The 18,936-nt window shown below is 41.4% G+C and overlaps 1 protein-coding gene across 2 annotated transcripts in view; it reads left to right on the plus strand.

The window, feature by feature from the left end:
* btbd9 (BTB (POZ) domain containing 9) overlaps window positions 1–18,936 on the plus strand; it is a 537,933-nt gene that overhangs the window by 304,432 nt on the left and 214,565 nt on the right. For both annotated transcript variants that reach the window (XM_041188563.1, XM_041188562.1), the window contains exon 8: window positions 5,310–5,499. In XM_041188563.1, the coding sequence (XP_041044497.1) occupies window positions 5,310–5,499 (190 nt within the window). The remainder of the gene's footprint in view (window positions 1–5,309; window positions 5,500–18,936) is intronic.

Below are 18,936 nucleotides of genomic sequence, written 5' to 3' on the forward strand. Positions count from 1 at the left end.
TCCATGCTGGTTTTCCTTAATTATCCTGCACTTGTCTAAGTGATTATTGATTTAATCCCATACTATAGTTTCCAGAAGTTTCCCTACAACTGAGGTCAAACTGGTCTGTAGTTACCAGCTTTATCCTTGCACCCCTTTTTGAACACAGGTGTAACATTCACAATTCTCCAGTCCTCTGGCACCTCCTCTGTGTCTAAGGAAGACTGGAAGATTATCTCTAGTGCCTCTGCAATTGCTACTCTGACTTCCCTCAGCACCCTCTGATGCATCTCATCCAGTCCTGATACCTTATCTAATTTAAGTAAAGATGGCCTTTCCAACACCTCCTTCCTCTCAATTGTAAGTTATTTTCTTTTACCTCCCTTTTATTATTTACCTGCTTATAAAAGACCTTGGGATTCCTTTTTATGTTGGCTGCCAGCCTCTTTTCATGCTCTCTCCTTGCTTTTCTTGTTAGTTTCTTCACTCCCCCTCTGGTCCTTCTATATTCAGCCTGATTCTCCATTGTATTTTCTACCTGACATCTGTCGTATGCACACTTCTTCCTTTTCATCTTCACCCCTATCACTCTCGTCATCCGGGGAGCTCTGGATTTATTTGTCCTACCTTTTCCCCTTCAAGGGAATATATTTTGACATTTCCTGCAATACTTTTCTTTGAAGGTAGCCCATTGTTCAGCCACAGTCTTTTCTGCCAACGTTTGATTCCAACTCACTCAACTCAGATGCATTCTCGTCCCATTGAAGTTGGCTTTCCCCCAATTAATTATCTCTGTTCTGGATTGTTCCCTGTCCTTTTCCATGATTAACCTAAACCTTATGATATAATGGTCACTGTTTCCTCGAGGCGCTCTCACTAATATTTGATCCACTTGGGCCAACTCATTCCCCAGAACCAGGTCCAACAGCACCTGTCCTCTTGTTGGACCAGAAACATACTGCTACAGAAAATTATCTTGAACACACTCCAGGAACTCTCGCCCTCTTGTTCCTCTGTACTATTCCTATCCCAGTCTATATTTGGATAATTGAAATCCCCCAATATGATTACTCTATAATTCTTGCACCTACCTCTCTGTAATTTCTTTGCAAATTTGTTTCTCCACATCCCTTCCACTAGTTGCTGGTCTATATACTACACCAATCAATGTTATTGCATTTTTTCCCATTCCTTACCTCTAGCCAGAAAGATTCTGTCCTTGACCCCTCTGGAACATCCTCTCTCTCCAGTACTTTAATGCTTTCTTTAATCAATATTGCTACTGCCCCCACCACACCCCCCCAGCCCTTTTCTTCCTTCCCCATCTCTCCTAAACACCTTCTCCCAGGATTATTTAACGCCAGTTCTACCCTTCTTTGAGATGGATCTCTGTAATAGCAGTAATATCATAATTTCATTTATTAACCATACTCCGTACATTCACATACATGCACATTAACCCTGATTTAGGCTTTTTTCCTCTCCCCCTTATTCTGACCCCATCTAATGACTTGCTATTGCCTACTCTAATTCTATCAAACTCTCCAAGTATTCTATTTACCTTGACACGACTTTCTGATATATTCTCGTTATCAGTTGATATTTCACTACATCCCACTGCCAGTTTTTCTCCTCTCCACTCTAAATTTCCCCTCAGGTTCCCGTCCCCCTGCCAATCTAGTTTAAACCCTCCCCAACAGCACTAGCAAACCTCCCCAAGAGTACATTAGTCCCAGTCCTGTTAATGTGTAACCCATCCTTATTGTAATGGTCCCACCTGCCCCAGAACCAGTCCCAATGCCTCAGAAATCTAAAACCCTCCCTCCTACTCCATTTCTCCAGCCACATGTTACACTGCTGAATTTTCCTGTTCTTATGTTCACTGGCACATAATCCTGAGGTTACTGCTCCTGAGGTCCTGCTTTTTAATTCCCTTCCTAACTCACTAAAATCTGCTTTGAGGACCTCACCCCTTTTCCTACCTATGTTACCAGTCCCAATGTAGACCACGACCTCTGTCTGCTCACCCTCCTCTAGAAGAATGTCCTGCAGCCGCTATGTAACATCCTTAATCTTGGCAGCAAGGAGGCAACATACCATCCTGGAGTCACGTCTATGGCCACAGAAATGCCTGTCTGCTCCCCGAGCGATAAAATCCCCTACCACTGTAACACTCTACTCTTCCTGCTGCCCTCCTGTGCAGCTGAGGAACCATCTCGCTCACCCGTATCCAAAATGGAAACGCGGTTAGAGAGTGAGATAACCTCAGAGGATTCCTACACTACCTGCCTGTTATTCTTAGATACTCCAGTGGTCACCCATTCCTTCTCTTCCTGTGTACTCATTAGCTGTCATCTCTCTAAACACGCTATCAACATAGGCCTCAGTCTTGTGGATGCACTACAGTGACTCCAGCTGCCGCTCAAGCTCTGCAATGTGGAGCTTAGGTTTCTGCAGCTAGTGACATTTCCTGCAAAAGTAGTCATCGACGGCACTTTGTGCCTGCACAACTTCCCACATCCCGCAGGATGCACATTTCAAATAGCAGAGCTGCCCTGGCATACCTTACACTTTATACAGTGCTTGCTACAGTATTTACTAATTTATTTTAATTATTATCTCAGTTTAGAATAATTCCTATGTATATTACAATTTACTAGAGGTAGATGGTACCCAGGCCATAGTGACAGATGAGGAAACTCTGTCACTAGAAGGGTTCAAGATTGATGAGGAGGAAGTGTTGAATAGACTGTCGGTAATTAAAGTTGACAAGGCACCAGGACGTGATGAGTTGCATCCAAGGATATTGAAGAAAGTGAGAGTAGAAATTGCTGGGACACTGGCCAGAATCTTTCAGTCTCCCTAGACTCAGAGGACTGGAGAATTACAAGCATTATGCCTGTGTTCAAAAAAAGGTTGTAAGGCTAAGCCCAGAAATGATGAACCAGTCAGTTTAACTTCAGTGGTGGGCAAGATTCTGGAAACAATTATTGGGGATAGAATTAGTAATCACATGAAAAAAGAGGAGTTGAGGTCTGAGGCAGATCAGCCATGATCATATTGAATGGTGGGGCAGGTTTGAGGGGCCAAATGGCCTACTCCTGCCCCTATTTCTTATGTTCTTAATATGGTTGATAAAGAAGAGCCAGCCTAGATTTCTAAAGGGGAAATCATGTTTAACTAACTTGCTGGAGTTTTTTTGAAGAGGTAACAGAAAAGGTCGATAAGGGTAATGCTGTTGATGTGGTGGACTTTCAAAATGCATTTGACACATTGCCACACAACAGACTTGTGAGAAAAGTTATTGCTATGTTTTTTATTCATTCATAGGATATGGGCATCGCTGGCTGGGCCAGCATTTATTGCCCATCTCTAATTGCCCTTGGGAAGGTGGTGATGAGCTGCCTTCTTGAACTGCTGCAGTCCATGTGGTGTAGGTACACCCACAGTGCTGTTAGGGAGGGAGTTCCATGGATTTAACTCCCGACTCGGCTCTCAGTCTCGCTCCTTCTCGCTCTCTTTTAACCCTCTGTCTCCGCTCTCAGTCTCGCTCCTTCTCGCTCTCTTTTAACTCTCTGTCTCCGCTCTCAGTCTCGCTTCTTCTCGCTCTCTTTTAACTCTCTGTCTCGGCTCTCAGTCTCGCTTCTTCTCGCTCTCTTTTAACTCTCTGTCTCGGCTCTCAGTCTCGCTCCTTCTCGCTCTCTTTTAACTCTCTGTCTCGGCTCTCAGTCTCGCTCCTTCTCGCTCTCTTTTAACTCTCTGTCTCCGCTCTCAGTCTTGCTCCTTCTCGCTCTCTTTTAACTCTCTGTCTCCGCTCTCAGTCTCGCTCCTTCTCGCTCTCTTTTAACTCTCTGTCTCTGCTCTCAGTCTGGCTTCTTCTCGCTCTCTTTTAACTCTCTGTCTCGGCTCTCAGTCTCGCTTCTTCTCGCTCTCTTTTAACTCTCTGTCTCGGCTCTCAGTCTCGCTCCTTCTTGCTCTCTTTTAACTCTCTGTCTCCGCTCTCAGTCTCACTTCTTCTCGCTCTCTTTTAACTCTCTGTCTCTGCTCTCAGTCTCGCTTCTTCTCGCTCTCTTTTAACTCTCTGTCTCGGCTCTCAGTCTCGCTCCTTCTCGCTCTCTTTTAACTCTGTCTCAGCTCTCAGTCTCGCTCCTTCTCGCTCTCTTTTAACTCTCTGTCTCCGCTCTCAGTCTCGCTCCTTCTCGCTCTCTTTTAACTCTCTGTCTCCGCCCTCAGTCTTGCTCCTTCTCGCTTTCTTTTAACTCTCTGTTTTCACTCTCAGTCTCGCTCTCTTTTAACTCTCTGTTTTCGTTCTTAGTCTCGCTCTCTTTTAACTCTCTGTCTCGGCTCTCAGTCTCGCTCCTTCTCGCTCTCTTTTAAATCTCTGTCTCAGCTCTCAGTCTCGCTCCTTCTCGCTCTCTTTTAACTCTCTGTCTCCGCTCTCAGTCTTGCTCCTTCTCGCTCTCTTTTAACTCTCTGTCTCCGCTCTCAGTCTCGCTCCTTCTCGCTCTCTTTTAACTCTCTGTCTCCGCCCTCAGTCTTGCTCCTTCTCGCTTTCTTTTAACTCTCTGTTTTCACTCTCAGTCTCGCTCTCTTTTAACTCTCTGTTTTCGTTCTTAGTCTCGCTCTCTTTTAACTCTGTCTCCGCTCTCAGTCTCGCTCCTTCTCGCTCTCTTTTAAATCTCTGTCTCCGCTCTCAGTCTCGCTCCTTCTTGCTCTCTTTTAACTCTCCATCTAGGAGTAGAATGGACCTTAACAACTTAGCAGATACTCACCAAACAGCTAGGTTCTGTCACAGAATCACACAGTGCCAAAGGGGAAACCACCTCTGTAGTCGAGCAGGAACCAATTTCTACAGTGTGAAATATTTTGAAAAGGCAAAAGCAGAGGAGCATGTGCTTTCCCCTCCTCACCTAACTTCCTTCATATCCAACTCCAGCACTCTGTTCAAAGTCACACTGCAGGCTAAGTCAGACTGAAATGTCTGATTATATATTCTTCTGAAACGAAGCTGACCCCAATTTCTGAAAAACAAGTTGATGCTGCTTTCCTTAGCTAGCTTCAGCTGCTCTTACTGTAGGACCCTGAAACCCTGCCGAAGGCTGGGACATTTAGAATTTAGCCAGTCAATTTCAGTTAAATGCTAAATTCCAACAAAATTAGATTTTTGCAAAGAGATGAGCACCCTCTTACTTACCCAAACTCCCAGCCATCTCCTGCAGTTTACTTCCCTTTGAGTTTCCCAGAAATCTCTTACCTGTCTGCACCTTTCCCCCATTCTGATCTGTATCTCATGAGGGTGTTTAAAATAATTAAAACAAATGATGCTTCAGTTCCCACAGAAAACGTGGCCACAGTTGAAGCCAGCGCCACTGTGACTGAAGGAGTAAGTCGCACTCGGAATGCTCTACTAAATGGAGATACGAAGAACTACGACTGGGATTGTGGTTACACCTGCCATCAACTGGGAAGTGGAGCCATTATGGTCCAGTTAGCACAGCCTTTCATGATTGGATCCATGAGGTAACTCAGACCGCAGTGTGTAAGCTCAGTGTGTACATCACCTGTGTCTTTTTACATTCATTCCTGGGATGTGAGCATCACTGACCTGGCCAGTTTTCATCCCTAGTTGCCCCTTGAGAAGGTGGTGGTGAGCTGCCTTCTTGAGCCGCTGCAGTCCATGTGGTGTAGGTACACCCACAGTGCTATTAGGAAGAGAGTCCTAGGATTTTGACCCACTGACAGTGAAGGAACAGTGATATATTTCCAAGTCAGGATGGTGAGTGACTTGGAGGTGTTGGTGTTCCCATCTATCTGCTGCCCTTGTCCTTCTAGATGGTAGTGGTTGTGGGTTTGGATGCTGCTGTCGAAGGAGCCTTGGTGAGTTCCTGCAGTACATCTCAGATGGTACACACACTGCTGCTACTGTGCATCAGTGGTGGAGTGAGTGAATGTTTGTGGATGTGGTGTCAATGGATGGTGGAAGGAGTGAATGTTTGTGGATGTGTGTCAAAACCCAATAAAAGATGTTTCCTTCAAGTGGTCCATGAGCTAAGAATTCTTTTGTGCGTATCTGGCGCTCTCTTTAGTGGTTCAATTTAAAAACAATGCAGTAGACAAGTTTTAGTCTTAAAGAAGATAGAAGTTAATTTATTACAAAAACTACTGCTGAAAACTATTTAGGTAAAAGTGATAAAGGTTTTAACTGAAACAGATACAAAGATTAGAACGAAGATGGAAAAAAAAGAGATACTTAAAGATGAGATTTCAAATCAGTCTGTGTGAGATATCTTTGTGAGCCCCATTGTTTAACTCAGTCTGTGTGAGATATCTTGGTGGGCTCCCCATTGTTTAAATCAGTCTGTGTGAGATATCTTTGTGGGCTCCCCATTGTTTAAATCAGTCTGTGTGAGATATCTTTGTGTGGCCCCCATTGTTTAAATCAGTCTGTGTGAGATATCTTTGTGGGCTCCCCTTTGTTTAAATCAGTCTGTGTGAGATATCTTAGTTAGCCCCCCATTGTTTAAATCAGTCCGTGTGAGATATCTTTGTGGTCCCCCCCACTGTTTAAATCAGTCTGTGTGAGACATCTTTGTGGGTCCCATTGTCTAAATCAATCTGAGTGAGATATCTTTCTTGGCCGCCCATTGTTTAAATCAGTCTGTGTTAGATATCTTTGTGGGCTGCCCACTGTTTAAATCAGTCTGTGTGAGATATCTTTCTGGGCCCCATTGTTTAAATCAGTCTATGTGAAATATCTTTATGGGCCCCCCCCCGCCATTGTTTAAATCGGTCTATGTGAGATATCTTTGTGGGTCCCATTGTTTAAATCAGTCTGTCTGTAATATCTTTGTGGGTCCAACTGTTTAAATCAATCTGTGTGAGATATCTTTGTTGGCCGCCCATTGTTTAAATCAGTCTGTGTTAGATATCTTTGTGGGCCGCCGATTGTTTAAATCAGTCTGTGTGAGATATCTTTCTGGGCCCCATTGTTTCAATCAGTCTATGTGAAATATCTTTATGGGCCCCCCACTGTTTAAATCCGTCTCTGTGAGATATCTTTGTGGATGCCATTGTTTATATCAGTCTGTGTGAGATATTTCTGTGGGTCCCATTGTTTTAATGAGTCTGTGTGAGATATCTTTATGGTTCCCATTGTTTAAATCAGTCTGTGTGAGATATCTTTGTGGGTCCCATTGTTTAAATCAGTCTGTGTGAGATATCTTTGTGGGGCCCCCATTCTTTGAATCAGTCTGTGGGAGATATCTTTATCGGCCCCTCATTGTTTAAATCAGTCTGTGTGAGATATCTTTTTGAGACCCCCATTGTTTAAATCAGTCTGTGTGAGATATCTTTGTGGGTCGCCTTGTTTAAATCAATCTGTGTGAGATACCTTTGTGGGTCCATTTGTTTAAATCAGTCTGTGTGAGATATCTTGGTGAGCCCCATTGTTTAAATCAGTCTGTGTGAGATATCTTTGTGAGCCCCATTGTTTAAATCAATCTCTGTGAGATATCTTTGTGAGTCCCATTGTTTAAATCAATCTGTGTGAAATATCTTTGTGGGTCCCATTGTTTAAATCAGTCTGTCTGTAATATCTTTGTGGGTCCAACTGTTTAAATCAGTCTGTGTGAGATATCTGTGGGCCGCCCATTGTTTAAATGAGTCTGTGTGAGATATCTTTGTGGGCCCCATTGTTTCAATCAGTCTGTGTGAGATATCTTTGTGGGTCTCATTGTTTAAATCAGTCTGTGTGAGATATCTTTGTGGGTCCCATTGTTTAAATCTGTCTGTGTGAGATATCTTTGTGAGTCCCAGTGTTTATATTAGTCTGTGTGAGATATCTTTGTTGGGCCCCCATTCTTTGAATCAGTCTGTATGAGGTATCTTTCTGGGCCCCATTGTTTAAATCAGTCTGTGTGAGATATCTTTGTGGTCCCCATTGTTTAAATTAATCTGTGTGAGATATCTTTTTGAGGCCTCATTTTTTAAATCAGTCTGTGTGAGATATCTTTTTGAGCTCCCCATTATTTAAATCAGTCTGTGTGAGATAACATTGTGAGCCCCCCATTGTTTAAATCAGTCTTTGTGAGATACCTTTGTGGGTCCCCCATTGTTTAAATCAGTCTGTGTGAGATATCTTTGTGGGTCCCCCATTGTTTGAATCAGTCTGTGTGAGATATCTTTGTGGGCCCCCCATTGTTTAAATCAGTCTGTGTGAGATATCATTGTGGGCCCCATTGTTTAAATCAGTCTGTGTGAGATATCTTTGTGGGCCCCCCATTGTTTAAATCAGTCTGTGTGAGATATCTTTGTTGGCCCCCCATTGTTTAAATCAGTCTGTGTGAGATATCTTTGTGGGCCCCCCATTGTTTAAATCAGTCTTTGTGAGAAATCTTTTTGAGCACCCCCATTGTTTAAATCAGTCTGTGTGAGATATCATTGTGGGCCCCATTGTTTAAATCAGTCTGTGTGAGATATCATTGTGCGCCCCATTGTTTAAATTAGTCTGTGTGAGATATCTTTGTGGGCCCCATTGTTTAAATCAGTCTGTGTGAGATTTCATTTTGAGCCCTCCATTGTTTAAATCAGTCTTTCTGAGATATCTTTTTGAGCCCTCCATTGTTTAAATCAGTCTGTATGATATATATTTGTGGTTCCCATTGTTTAAATAAGTCTATGTGAGATATCTTTGTTGGACCACCATTGTTTAAATCAGTCTGTGTTATATATCTTTGTGAGCTCCCTCTATTGTTAAATCAGTCTGTGTGTGATATCTTTTTGGGCCCCCCATTGTTTAACTCCGTCTTTGTGAGATATCTTTGTGGATTCCATTGTTTAAATCATTCTGTGTGAAATATCTTTGTCGGCCCCCCATTGTTTTAATCAGTCAGTGTGAGATATCTTTGTGGGCCCCCCATTGTTTAGATCAGTCTGTGTGAGATATCTTTGTGGGCCCCCCATTGTTTAAATCAATCTGTGTGAGATATCTTTGTGGGCCCCCCATTGTTTAAATCAGTCTGTGTGAGATATCTTTGTGGGTCCACCGTTGTTTAAATCTGTTTGTGTGAGATATCTTTGTGGGTCCACCCTTGTTTAAATCAGTCTGTGTGAGATATCTTTGTGGGTCCACCACTGTTTAATCAGTCTGTGTGAGATATCTTTGTTGGTCCAGCATTGTTTAATCAGTCTGTGTGAGATATCTTTGTGGGTCCACCATTGGTTAAATCAGTCTGTGTGAGATATCTTTGTGAGCCCCATTGTTTAAATCAGTCTGTGTGAGATATCTTTGTGGGCCTCCCATTGTTTAAATCAATCTGTGTGAGACATCTTTGTGGATCCCATTGTTTAAATCAATCTGTGTGAGATATCTTTGTGGGTCCATCATTGTTTAATTCAGTCTCTGTGAGATATCCTTCTGGCCCCACCATTGTTTAAATCAGTCTCTGTGAGATATCTTTGTGGGCCTCCCATTGTTTAAATCAGTCTGTTTCAGATATCTTTGTGGGTTCTATTGTTTAAAGCAATTTGTGTGAGATTTCTTTGTTGGTCACATTGTTTAACTCAGTCTGTGTGAGATATCTTTCTGGTCCCCCATTGTTTAAATCAGTCTGTGTGAGATATCCTTGTGGCCCCCCATTGTATAAATCAGTCTGTGTGAGATATCTTTCTGCGCCCCTCATTCTTTAAATCAGTCTGTGTGAGATATCTTTCAGGGCCCCTCATTATTTAAATCAGTCTGTGTGAGATGTCGTTGTGGGTCCCATTGTTTAAATCCGTCTGTGTGAGATATCTTTGTGGGTTCTATTGTTTAAGTCCGTCTGTGTGAGATATCTTTGTGCGTTCTATTGTTCAAATCAGTCTGTGTGAGATATCTTTGTGGGTAACCCATTGTTTAACTCCGTCTTTGTGAGATATCTTTGTGGATCCCATTGTTTAAATCATTCTGTGTGAGATATCTTAATTGCTCCCCCCATTGTTTTAATCAGTCTCATTCACATATCTTTGTGAGCCCCCCATTGTTTAAATCAGTCTGTGTTAGATATCTTTGTGAAACCCCCCATTGTTTAAATCAGTCTGTGTGAGCTATCTTTTTGGGCCCCCCATTGTTTAACTCCGTCTTAGTGAGATATCTTTGTGGATCCCATTGTTTAAATCATTCTGTGTGAGATATCTTTGTCGGCCCCCCATTGTTTTAATCAGTCTGTGTGAGATATCTTTGTGAGCCCCCCATTGTTTAAATCAGTCTGTGTGAGATATCTTTGCGGGCCCCCTATTGTTTAAATCAGTCTGTGTGAGATATCTTTGTGGGCCCCCCATTGTTTAATTCAGATGGTGTGAGACATCTTTGTGGGTCCCCCATTGTTTGAAGCAGTCTGTGTGAGATATCTTTCTGGGCCCTCTATTGTTTAAATCAGTCTGTGTGAGATGTCGTTGTGGGTTCCATTGTTTAAATCCGTCTGTGTGTGATATCTTTGTGGGTTCTATTGTTTAAATCCATCTGTGTGAGATATCTTTGTGGGTTCTATTATTTAAATCAGTCTTTGTGAGATATATTTGTGGATCCCATTGTTTAAGTACGTCTGTGTGAGATATCTTTGTGGGCACCCCACTGTTTAAATCAATCTGTGTGAGATATCTTGTTTATTGTTTATTGTTTAAACCTGTCTTATTGAGAAATCATTGTGGATCCCATTGTTTAAATCATTCTGTGAGATATCTTTGTTGGTGCACCATTGTTTAAATTAGTCTGTGTGAGATATGTTTGTGAATCCCATTGTTTATATCATTCTGTGTGAAATATCTTCGGGGAACCCCCATTCGTTAATCAGTCTGTGTTAGATATCTTTGTGAGCCCCCAATTGTTTAAATCAGTCTGTGTGAGATAACTTTGTGTGCCCCCCATTGTTTAAATTAGTCTGTGTGAGATAACTTTGTGGGCCCCCAATTGTTCAAATCAGTCTGTGTGAGCTATTTTTGTGGGACCCCCATTGTTTATATCCGTCTGTATGAGATATCTTTGTGGGTCCATCATTGTTTAATTCAGTCTCTGTGAGATATCCTTCTGGCCCCACCATTGTTTAAATCAGTCTCTGTGAGATATCTTTGTGGGCCTCCCATTGTTTAAATCAGTCTGTTTCAGATATCTTTGTGGGTTCTATTGTTTAAAGCAATTTGTGTGAGATTTCTTTGTTGGTCACATTGTTTAACTCAGTCTGTGTGAGATATCTTTCTGGTCCCCCATTGTTTAAATCAGTCTGTGTGAGATATCCTTGTGGCCCCCCATTGTATAAATCAGTCTGTGTGAGATATCTTTCTGCGCCCCTCATTCTTTAAATCAGTCTGTGTGAGATATCTTTCAGGGCCCCTCATTATTTAAATCAGTCTGTGTGAGATGTCGTTGTGGGTCCCATTGTTTAAATCCGTCTGTGTGAGATATCTTTGTGGGTTCTATTGTTTAAGTCCGTCTGTGTGAGATATCTTTGTGCGTTCTATTGTTCAAATCAGTCTGTGTGAGATATCTTTGTGGGTAACCCATTGTTTAACTCCGTCTTTGTGAGATATCTTTGTGGATCCCATTGTTTAAATCATTCTGTGTGAGATATCTTAATTGCTCCCCCCATTGTTTTAATCAGTCTCATTCACATATCTTTGTGAGCCCCCCATTGTTTAAATCAGTCTGTGTTAGATATCTTTGTGAAACCCCCCATTGTTTAAATCAGTCTGTGTGAGCTATCTTTTTGGGCCCCCCATTGTTTAACTCCGTCTTAGTGAGATATCTTTGTGGATCCCATTGTTTAAATCATTCTGTGTGAGATATCTTTGTCGGCCCCCCATTGTTTTAATCAGTCTGTGTGAGATATCTTTGTGAGCCCCCCATTGTTTAAATCAGTCTGTGTGAGATATCTTTGCGGGCCCCCTATTGTTTAAATCAGTCTGTGTGAGATATCTTTGTGGGCCCCCCATTGTTTAATTCAGATGGTGTGAGACATCTTTGTGGGTCCCCCATTGTTTGAAGCAGTCTGTGTGAGATATCTTTCTGGGCCCTCTATTGTTTAAATCAGTCTGTGTGAGATGTCGTTGTGGGTTCCATTGTTTAAATCCGTCTGTGTGTGATATCTTTGTGGGTTCTATTGTTTAAATCCATCTGTGTGAGATATCTTTGTGGGTTCTATTATTTAAATCAGTCTTTGTGAGATATATTTGTGGATCCCATTGTTTAAGTACGTCTGTGTGAGATATCTTTGTGGGCACCCCACTGTTTAAATCAATCTGTGTGAGATATCTTGTTTATTGTTTATTGTTTAAACCTGTCTTATTGAGAAATCATTGTGGATCCCATTGTTTAAATCATTCTGTGAGATATCTTTGTTGGTGCACCATTGTTTAAATTAGTCTGTGTGAGATATGTTTGTGAATCCCATTGTTTATATCATTCTGTGTGAAATATCTTCGGGGAACCCCCATTCGTTAATCAGTCTGTGTTAGATATCTTTGTGAGCCCCCAATTGTTTAAATCAGTCTGTGTGAGATAACTTTGTGTGCCCCCCATTGTTTAAATTAGTCTGTGTGAGATAACTTTGTGGGCCCCCAATTGTTCAAATCAGTCTGTGTGAGCTATTTTTGTGGGACCCCCATTGTTTAAATCAGTCTGTGTGAGATATCTTTGTGAGCGCCCCCCCCCATTGTTTAAATCAATCTGTGTGAGATAACTTTGTGGGCCCCCCATTGTTTAAATCAGTCTGTGTGAGCTATCTTTCTGGGACCCCATTTTTTAAATCCATCTCTCTGATATATCTTTGTGGGCCCACCATTGTTTCAATCAGTCTGTGTGAGGTATCTTTCTGGGCCCCCCATTGTTTAAATCAGTCTGTGTGAGATATCTTTGTGGATCCCATTGTTTAAATCATTCTGTTTGAGATATCCTTGTGGGTCCACCATTGTTTAAATCAGTTTGTGTGAGATGTCGTTGTGGATCCCACTGTTTAAATCCGTCTGTGTGTGATATCTTTGTGGGTTCTATTGTTTAAATCAGTCTGCGTGAGATATATTTGTGGGCCCCCCCCCATTGTTTAAATCAGTATGTGTGAGACATCTTTGTTGGTCCCATTGTTTAAATCATTCTGTGTGAGGTATCGTTGTAGGTCCCATTGTTTAAATCAGTCTGTGTGCGATATCTTTGTGAGCCCCCATTGTTTAAAGCAGTCTGTGTGAGATATCTTTGTGGGCCGCCCATTGTTTAAGTCTGTCTGTGTGAGATATCTTTGTGAGCCCCCCATTGTTTAAATCAGTCTGTGTGAGGTATCTTTGTGGGCCCCCCATTTTTTCAATCAGTCTGTGTGAGGTATCTTTGTGAGCCCCAATGTTTAAATCAGTCTGTTTGAGATATCTTTTTGGACCCCATTCTTTAAATCAGTCTGTGTGAGATATATTTGTGGGCCACCCATTGTTTAATTCAATCTGTGTGAGATATCTTTGTGGGCCCCATTGATATAATCAGTCTGTGTGAGATATCTTTGCGGTCGCCCCATTGTTTAAATCAGTCTGTGTGAGATATCTTTGTGGGCCCCCCATTGTTTAAATCAATCAGTGTGCGATATCTTTGTGAGCCCCCATTGTTTAAATCAATCAGTGTGCGATATCTTTGTGGGCCCCCCATTGTTTAAATCAATCTGTGTGATATATCTTTGTGAGCACCTCATTGTTTAAAACAACCAGTGTGAGATTTCTTTGTGGGCCCCCCATTGTTTAAATCAATCTGTGTGATATATCTTTGTGAGCACCTCATTGTTTAAAACAACCAGTGTGAGATTTCTTTGTGGGCCCCCCATTGTTTAAATTAATCAGTGTGAGATATCTTATTGAGCCCCCCATTGTTTAAATCAATCTGTGTGAGATATCTTTGTGAGCCCCCCATTGTTTAATTAAATCAGTGTGAGATATTTTTGTGGGCCTCCCATTGGTTAAATCAATCAGTGTGAGATATATTTGTGAGCCACCCATTGCTGAAATCAATTAGTATGAGATATCTTTGTGGGTCCCCCATTAGTTAAATCAGTCTGTGTGAGCTATCTTTGTGGGCCCCCCATTGTTTAAATCAGTCTGTGTGCGATATCTTTGTGAGCCCCCATTGTTTAAAGCAGTCTGTGTGAGATATCTTTGTGGGCCGCCCATTGTTTAAGTCTGTCTGTGTGAGATATCTTTGTGAGCCCCCCATTGTTTAAATCAGTCTGTGTGAGGTATCTTTGTGGGCCCCCCATTGTTTCAATCAGTCTGTGTGAGGTATCTTTGTGAGCCCCAATGTTTAAATCAGTCTGTTTGAGATATCTTTTTGGACCCCATTCTTTAAATCAGTCTGTGTGAGATATATTTGTGGGCCACCCATTGTTTAATTCAATCTGTGTGAGATATCTTTGTGGGCACCCCACTGTTTAAATCAATCTGTGTGAGATATCTTTGTGGGTTCTATTGTTTAAATCAGTCTTATTGAGAAATCGTTGTGGAACCCATTGTTTAAATCATTCTGTGAGATATCTTTGTGGGCCTCCCATTGTTCAAATCAATCTGTGTGAGATATCTTTGTGGGTTCTATTGTTTAAATCAGTCTGTGTGAGATATCTTTGTGGACCCCCCATTGTTTAAATCAGTCTGTGTGAGATATCTTTGTGGGCCCCCCATTGTTTAAATCAATCTGTGTGAGATATCTTTGTGGGTTCTATTGTTTAAATCAATCTGTGTGAGATATCTTTGTGGGTTCTATTGTTTAAATCAGTCTGTGTGAGATATCTTTGTGGGCCCCCCATTGTTTAAATCAATCTGTGTGAGATATCTTTGTTGGTCCATCATTGTTTAAACCAGTATGTGTGAGATAGCTTTGTGGATCCCATTGTTTAGATCAGTATGTGTGAGATATCTTTGTGGGCCTCCCATTGGTTAAATCAATCAGTGTGAGATATCTTTGTGAGCCTCCCATTGGTTAAGTCTGTCTGTGTGAGATATCTTTGTGAGCCCCCCATTGTTTAAATCAGTCTGTGTGAGGTATCTTTGTGGGCCCCCCATTTTTTCAATCAGTCTGTGTGAGGTATCTTTGTGAGCCCCAATGTTTAAATCAGTCTGTTTGAGATATCTTTTTGGACCCCATTCTTTAAATCAGTCTGTGTGAGATATATTTGTGGGCCACCCATTGTTTAATTCAATCTGTGTGAGATATCTTTGTGGGCCCCATTGATATAATCAGTCTGTGTGAGATATCTTTGCGGTCGCCCCATTGTTTAAATCAGTCTGTGTGAGATATCTTTGTGGGCCCCCCATTGTTTAAATCAATCAGTGTGCGATATCTTTGTGAGCCCCCATTGTTTAAATCAATCAGTGTGCGATATCTTTGTGGGCCCCCCATTGTTTAAATCAATCTGTGTGATATATCTTTGTGAGCACCTCATTGTTTAAAACAACCAGTGTGAGATTTCTTTGTGGGCCCCCCATTGTTTAAATCAATCTGTGTGATATATCTTTGTGAGCACCTCATTGTTTAAAACAACCAGTGTGAGATTTCTTTGTGGGCCCCCCATTGTTTAAATTAATCAGTGTGAGATATCTTATTGAGCCCCCCATTGTTTAAATCAATCTGTGTGAGATATCTTTGTGAGCCCCCCATTGTTTAATTAAATCAGTGTGAGATATTTTTGTGGGCCTCCCATTGGTTAAATCAATCAGTGTGAGATATATTTGTGAGCCACCCATTGCTGAAATCAATTAGTATGAGATATCTTTGTGGGTCCCCCATTAGTTAAATCAGTCTGTGTGAGCTATCTTTGTGGGCCCCCCATTGTTTAAATCAGTCTGTGTGCGATATCTTTGTGAGCCCCCATTGTTTAAAGCAGTCTGTGTGAGATATCTTTGTGGGCCGCCCATTGTTTAAGTCTGTCTGTGTGAGATATCTTTGTGAGCCCCCCATTGTTTAAATCAGTCTGTGTGAGGTATCTTTGTGGGCCCCCCATTGTTTCAATCAGTCTGTGTGAGGTATCTTTGTGAGCCCCAATGTTTAAATCAGTCTGTTTGAGATATCTTTTTGGACCCCATTCTTTAAATCAGTCTGTGTGAGATATATTTGTGGGCCACCCATTGTTTAATTCAATCTGTGTGAGATATCTTTGTGGGCACCCCACTGTTTAAATCAATCTGTGTGAGATATCTTTGTGGGTTCTATTGTTTAAATCAGTCTTATTGAGAAATCGTTGTGGAACCCATTGTTTAAATCATTCTGTGAGATATCTTTGTGGGCCTCCCATTGTTCAAATCAATCTGTGTGAGATATCTTTGTGGGTTCTATTGTTTAAATCAGTCTGTGTGAGATATCTTTGTGGACCCCCCATTGTTTAAATCAGTCTGTGTGAGATATCTTTGTGGGCCCCCCATTGTTTAAATCAATCTGTGTGAGATATCTTTGTGGGTTCTATTGTTTAAATCAATCTGTGTGAGATATCTTTGTGGGTTCTATTGTTTAAATCAGTCTGTGTGAGATATCTTTGTGGGCCCCCCATTGTTTAAATCAATCTGTGTGAGATATCTTTGTTGGTCCATCATTGTTTAAACCAGTATGTGTGAGATAGCTTTGTGGATCCCATTGTTTAGATCAGTATGTGTGAGATATCTTTGTGGGCCTCCCATTGGTTAAATCAATCAGTGTGAGATATCTTTGTGAGCCTCCCATTGGTTAAATCAATCTGTGTGAGATATCTTTGTGAGCCCCCCATTGTTTAAATCAATCTGTGTGATATATCTTTGTGAGCCCCCCATTGTTTAAATCAACCAGTGTGAGATATCTTTGTGGGCCCCCCATTGTTCAAATTAATCAGTGTGAGATATCTTATTGAGCCCCCCTTTGTTTAAATCAATCAGTGTGAGATATCTTTTTGAGCTCCCCATTGTTTAAATCAGTCTGTGTGAGATATCTTTGTGGCTCCCACCATTTAAATCAATCTGTGTGAGATATCTTTGTGGGCCTCCCATTGGTTAAATCAGTCTGTGTGACATATCTTTGTGGATCCCATTGGTTAAATCAATCTGTGTGAGATATCTTTGTGAGCCCCCAATTGTTTAAATCAGTCTGTGTGGGATAACTTTGTGCGCCCCCCATAGTTTAAATTAGTCAGTGTGAGATAACTTTGTGGGCCCCCCATTGTTTAAATCCATCTGTGTGAGATATCTTTGAGGGCCGCCCATTGTTTAAATCAATCTGTGTGAGATATCTTTGAGGGCCGCCCATTGTTTAAATCAATCTGTGTGAGATATCTTTGTGGGCCCCCCATTGTTTAACTCAATCTGTGGGAGATATATTTGTGGGTCACCCATTGTATAAATCAGTGTGTGTGAAATATCTTTGTGGGTCCCCATTGGTTAAATCAGTCTATATGAAATATCTTTGTGTTTCCCATTGGTTAAATCAGTCTTTGTGAGATATCTTTGTGGGTCCACCATTGTTTAAATCAGTCTGTGTGAGATATCTTTGTGGGTCCACCATTGTTTAAATCAGTCTGTGTGAGATATCTTTGTGGGTCCACCATTGTTTATATCAGTGTGTGTGTGATATCTTTGTGGTCCCCATTGTTTAAATTAATCTGTGTGAGATATCTTTGTGGGCCCCATTGTTTAAAACAATCTGTGTGAGTTATCTTTGTGGGACCCCCATTGTTTAAATCAAACTGTTAGAGTTAACTTTGTGGGTCACCCATAGTTAAAATCAGTCTGTGTGAGGTATCTTTGTGGGCCCGCCATTGTTTAAATCAGTCTGTGTGTGATATCTTTGTGGGCCCCCCATTGTTTAAATCAGTCTGTGTGAGATATCTTTGTGGGTCCACCATTGTTTAAATCAGTGTGTGTGTGATATCTTTGTGGTCCCCATTGTTTAAATTAATCTGTGTGAGATATCTTTGTGGGCCCCATTGTTTAAAACAATCTGTGTGAGTTATCTTTGTGGGCCCCCCCTTGTTTAAATCAATCTGTGTGAGATATCTTTGTGGGTTCTATTGTTCAAATCAGTCTGTGTGAGATATCTTTGTGGGCCACCATTGTTTAAATCAGTCTGTGTGAGATAACTTTCTGGGCTCGCCATTGTTTAAATCAGTCTATGTGAGATGTCGTTGTGGGTCCCATTGTTTAAATCCGTCTGTGTGTGATATCTTTGTGGGTTCTATTGTTTAAATTCGTCTGTGTGAGATATCTTTTTGGTTCCATTGTTTAATTCAGTCTTTGTGAAGTATCTTTGTGGATCCCATTGTTTAAATCATTCTATGTCAGATATCTTTGTTGGTACACCTTTGTTTAAATCAGTCTGTTAGATATCTTTGTAGCCCCCCCCCCCCCCCACCATTGTTTAAATCAATCTGTGTGAGCTATCTTTGTGGGCCCCCCATTGTTTAACTCCGTCTTTGTGAGATATCTTTGTGGATCCCAATGTTTAAATCGTTCTGTGTGAGATATCTTTGTCTGCCCCCCATTGTTTAAATCAGTCTGTGTGAGCTATCTTTGTGGGCCCCCCATTGTTTAACTCCGTCTTTGTGAGATATCTTTGTGGATCCCAATGTTTAAATCGTTCTGTGTGAGATATCTTTGTCTGCCCCCCATTGTTTTAATCAGTCTGTGTGAGATATCTTTGTGAGCCCCCCATTGTTTATATCAGTCTGTGTGAGATATCTTTGTGGGCCCCCCATTGTTTATATCAGTCTGTGTGAGATATCTTTTTGGCCCCCCAATGTTTAAATCAGTCTGTGTGAGATATCTTTGTGGGTCCCCCATTGTTTAAAGCAGTCTGTGTGAGATATCTTTGTGGGCCGCCCATTGTTTAAGTCTGTCTATGTGAGATATCTTTCTGGGCCCCCCATTGTTTAAATCGGTCTGTGTGAGATATCTTTGTGGATCCCATTGTTTAAATCATTCTGTTTGAGATATCCTCGTGGGTCC

This window comes from Carcharodon carcharias, chromosome 5 (genome assembly GCF_017639515.1).
Source record: "Carcharodon carcharias isolate sCarCar2 chromosome 5, sCarCar2.pri, whole genome shotgun sequence".
NCBI lineage: Eukaryota > Metazoa > Chordata > Chondrichthyes > Lamniformes > Lamnidae > Carcharodon > Carcharodon carcharias.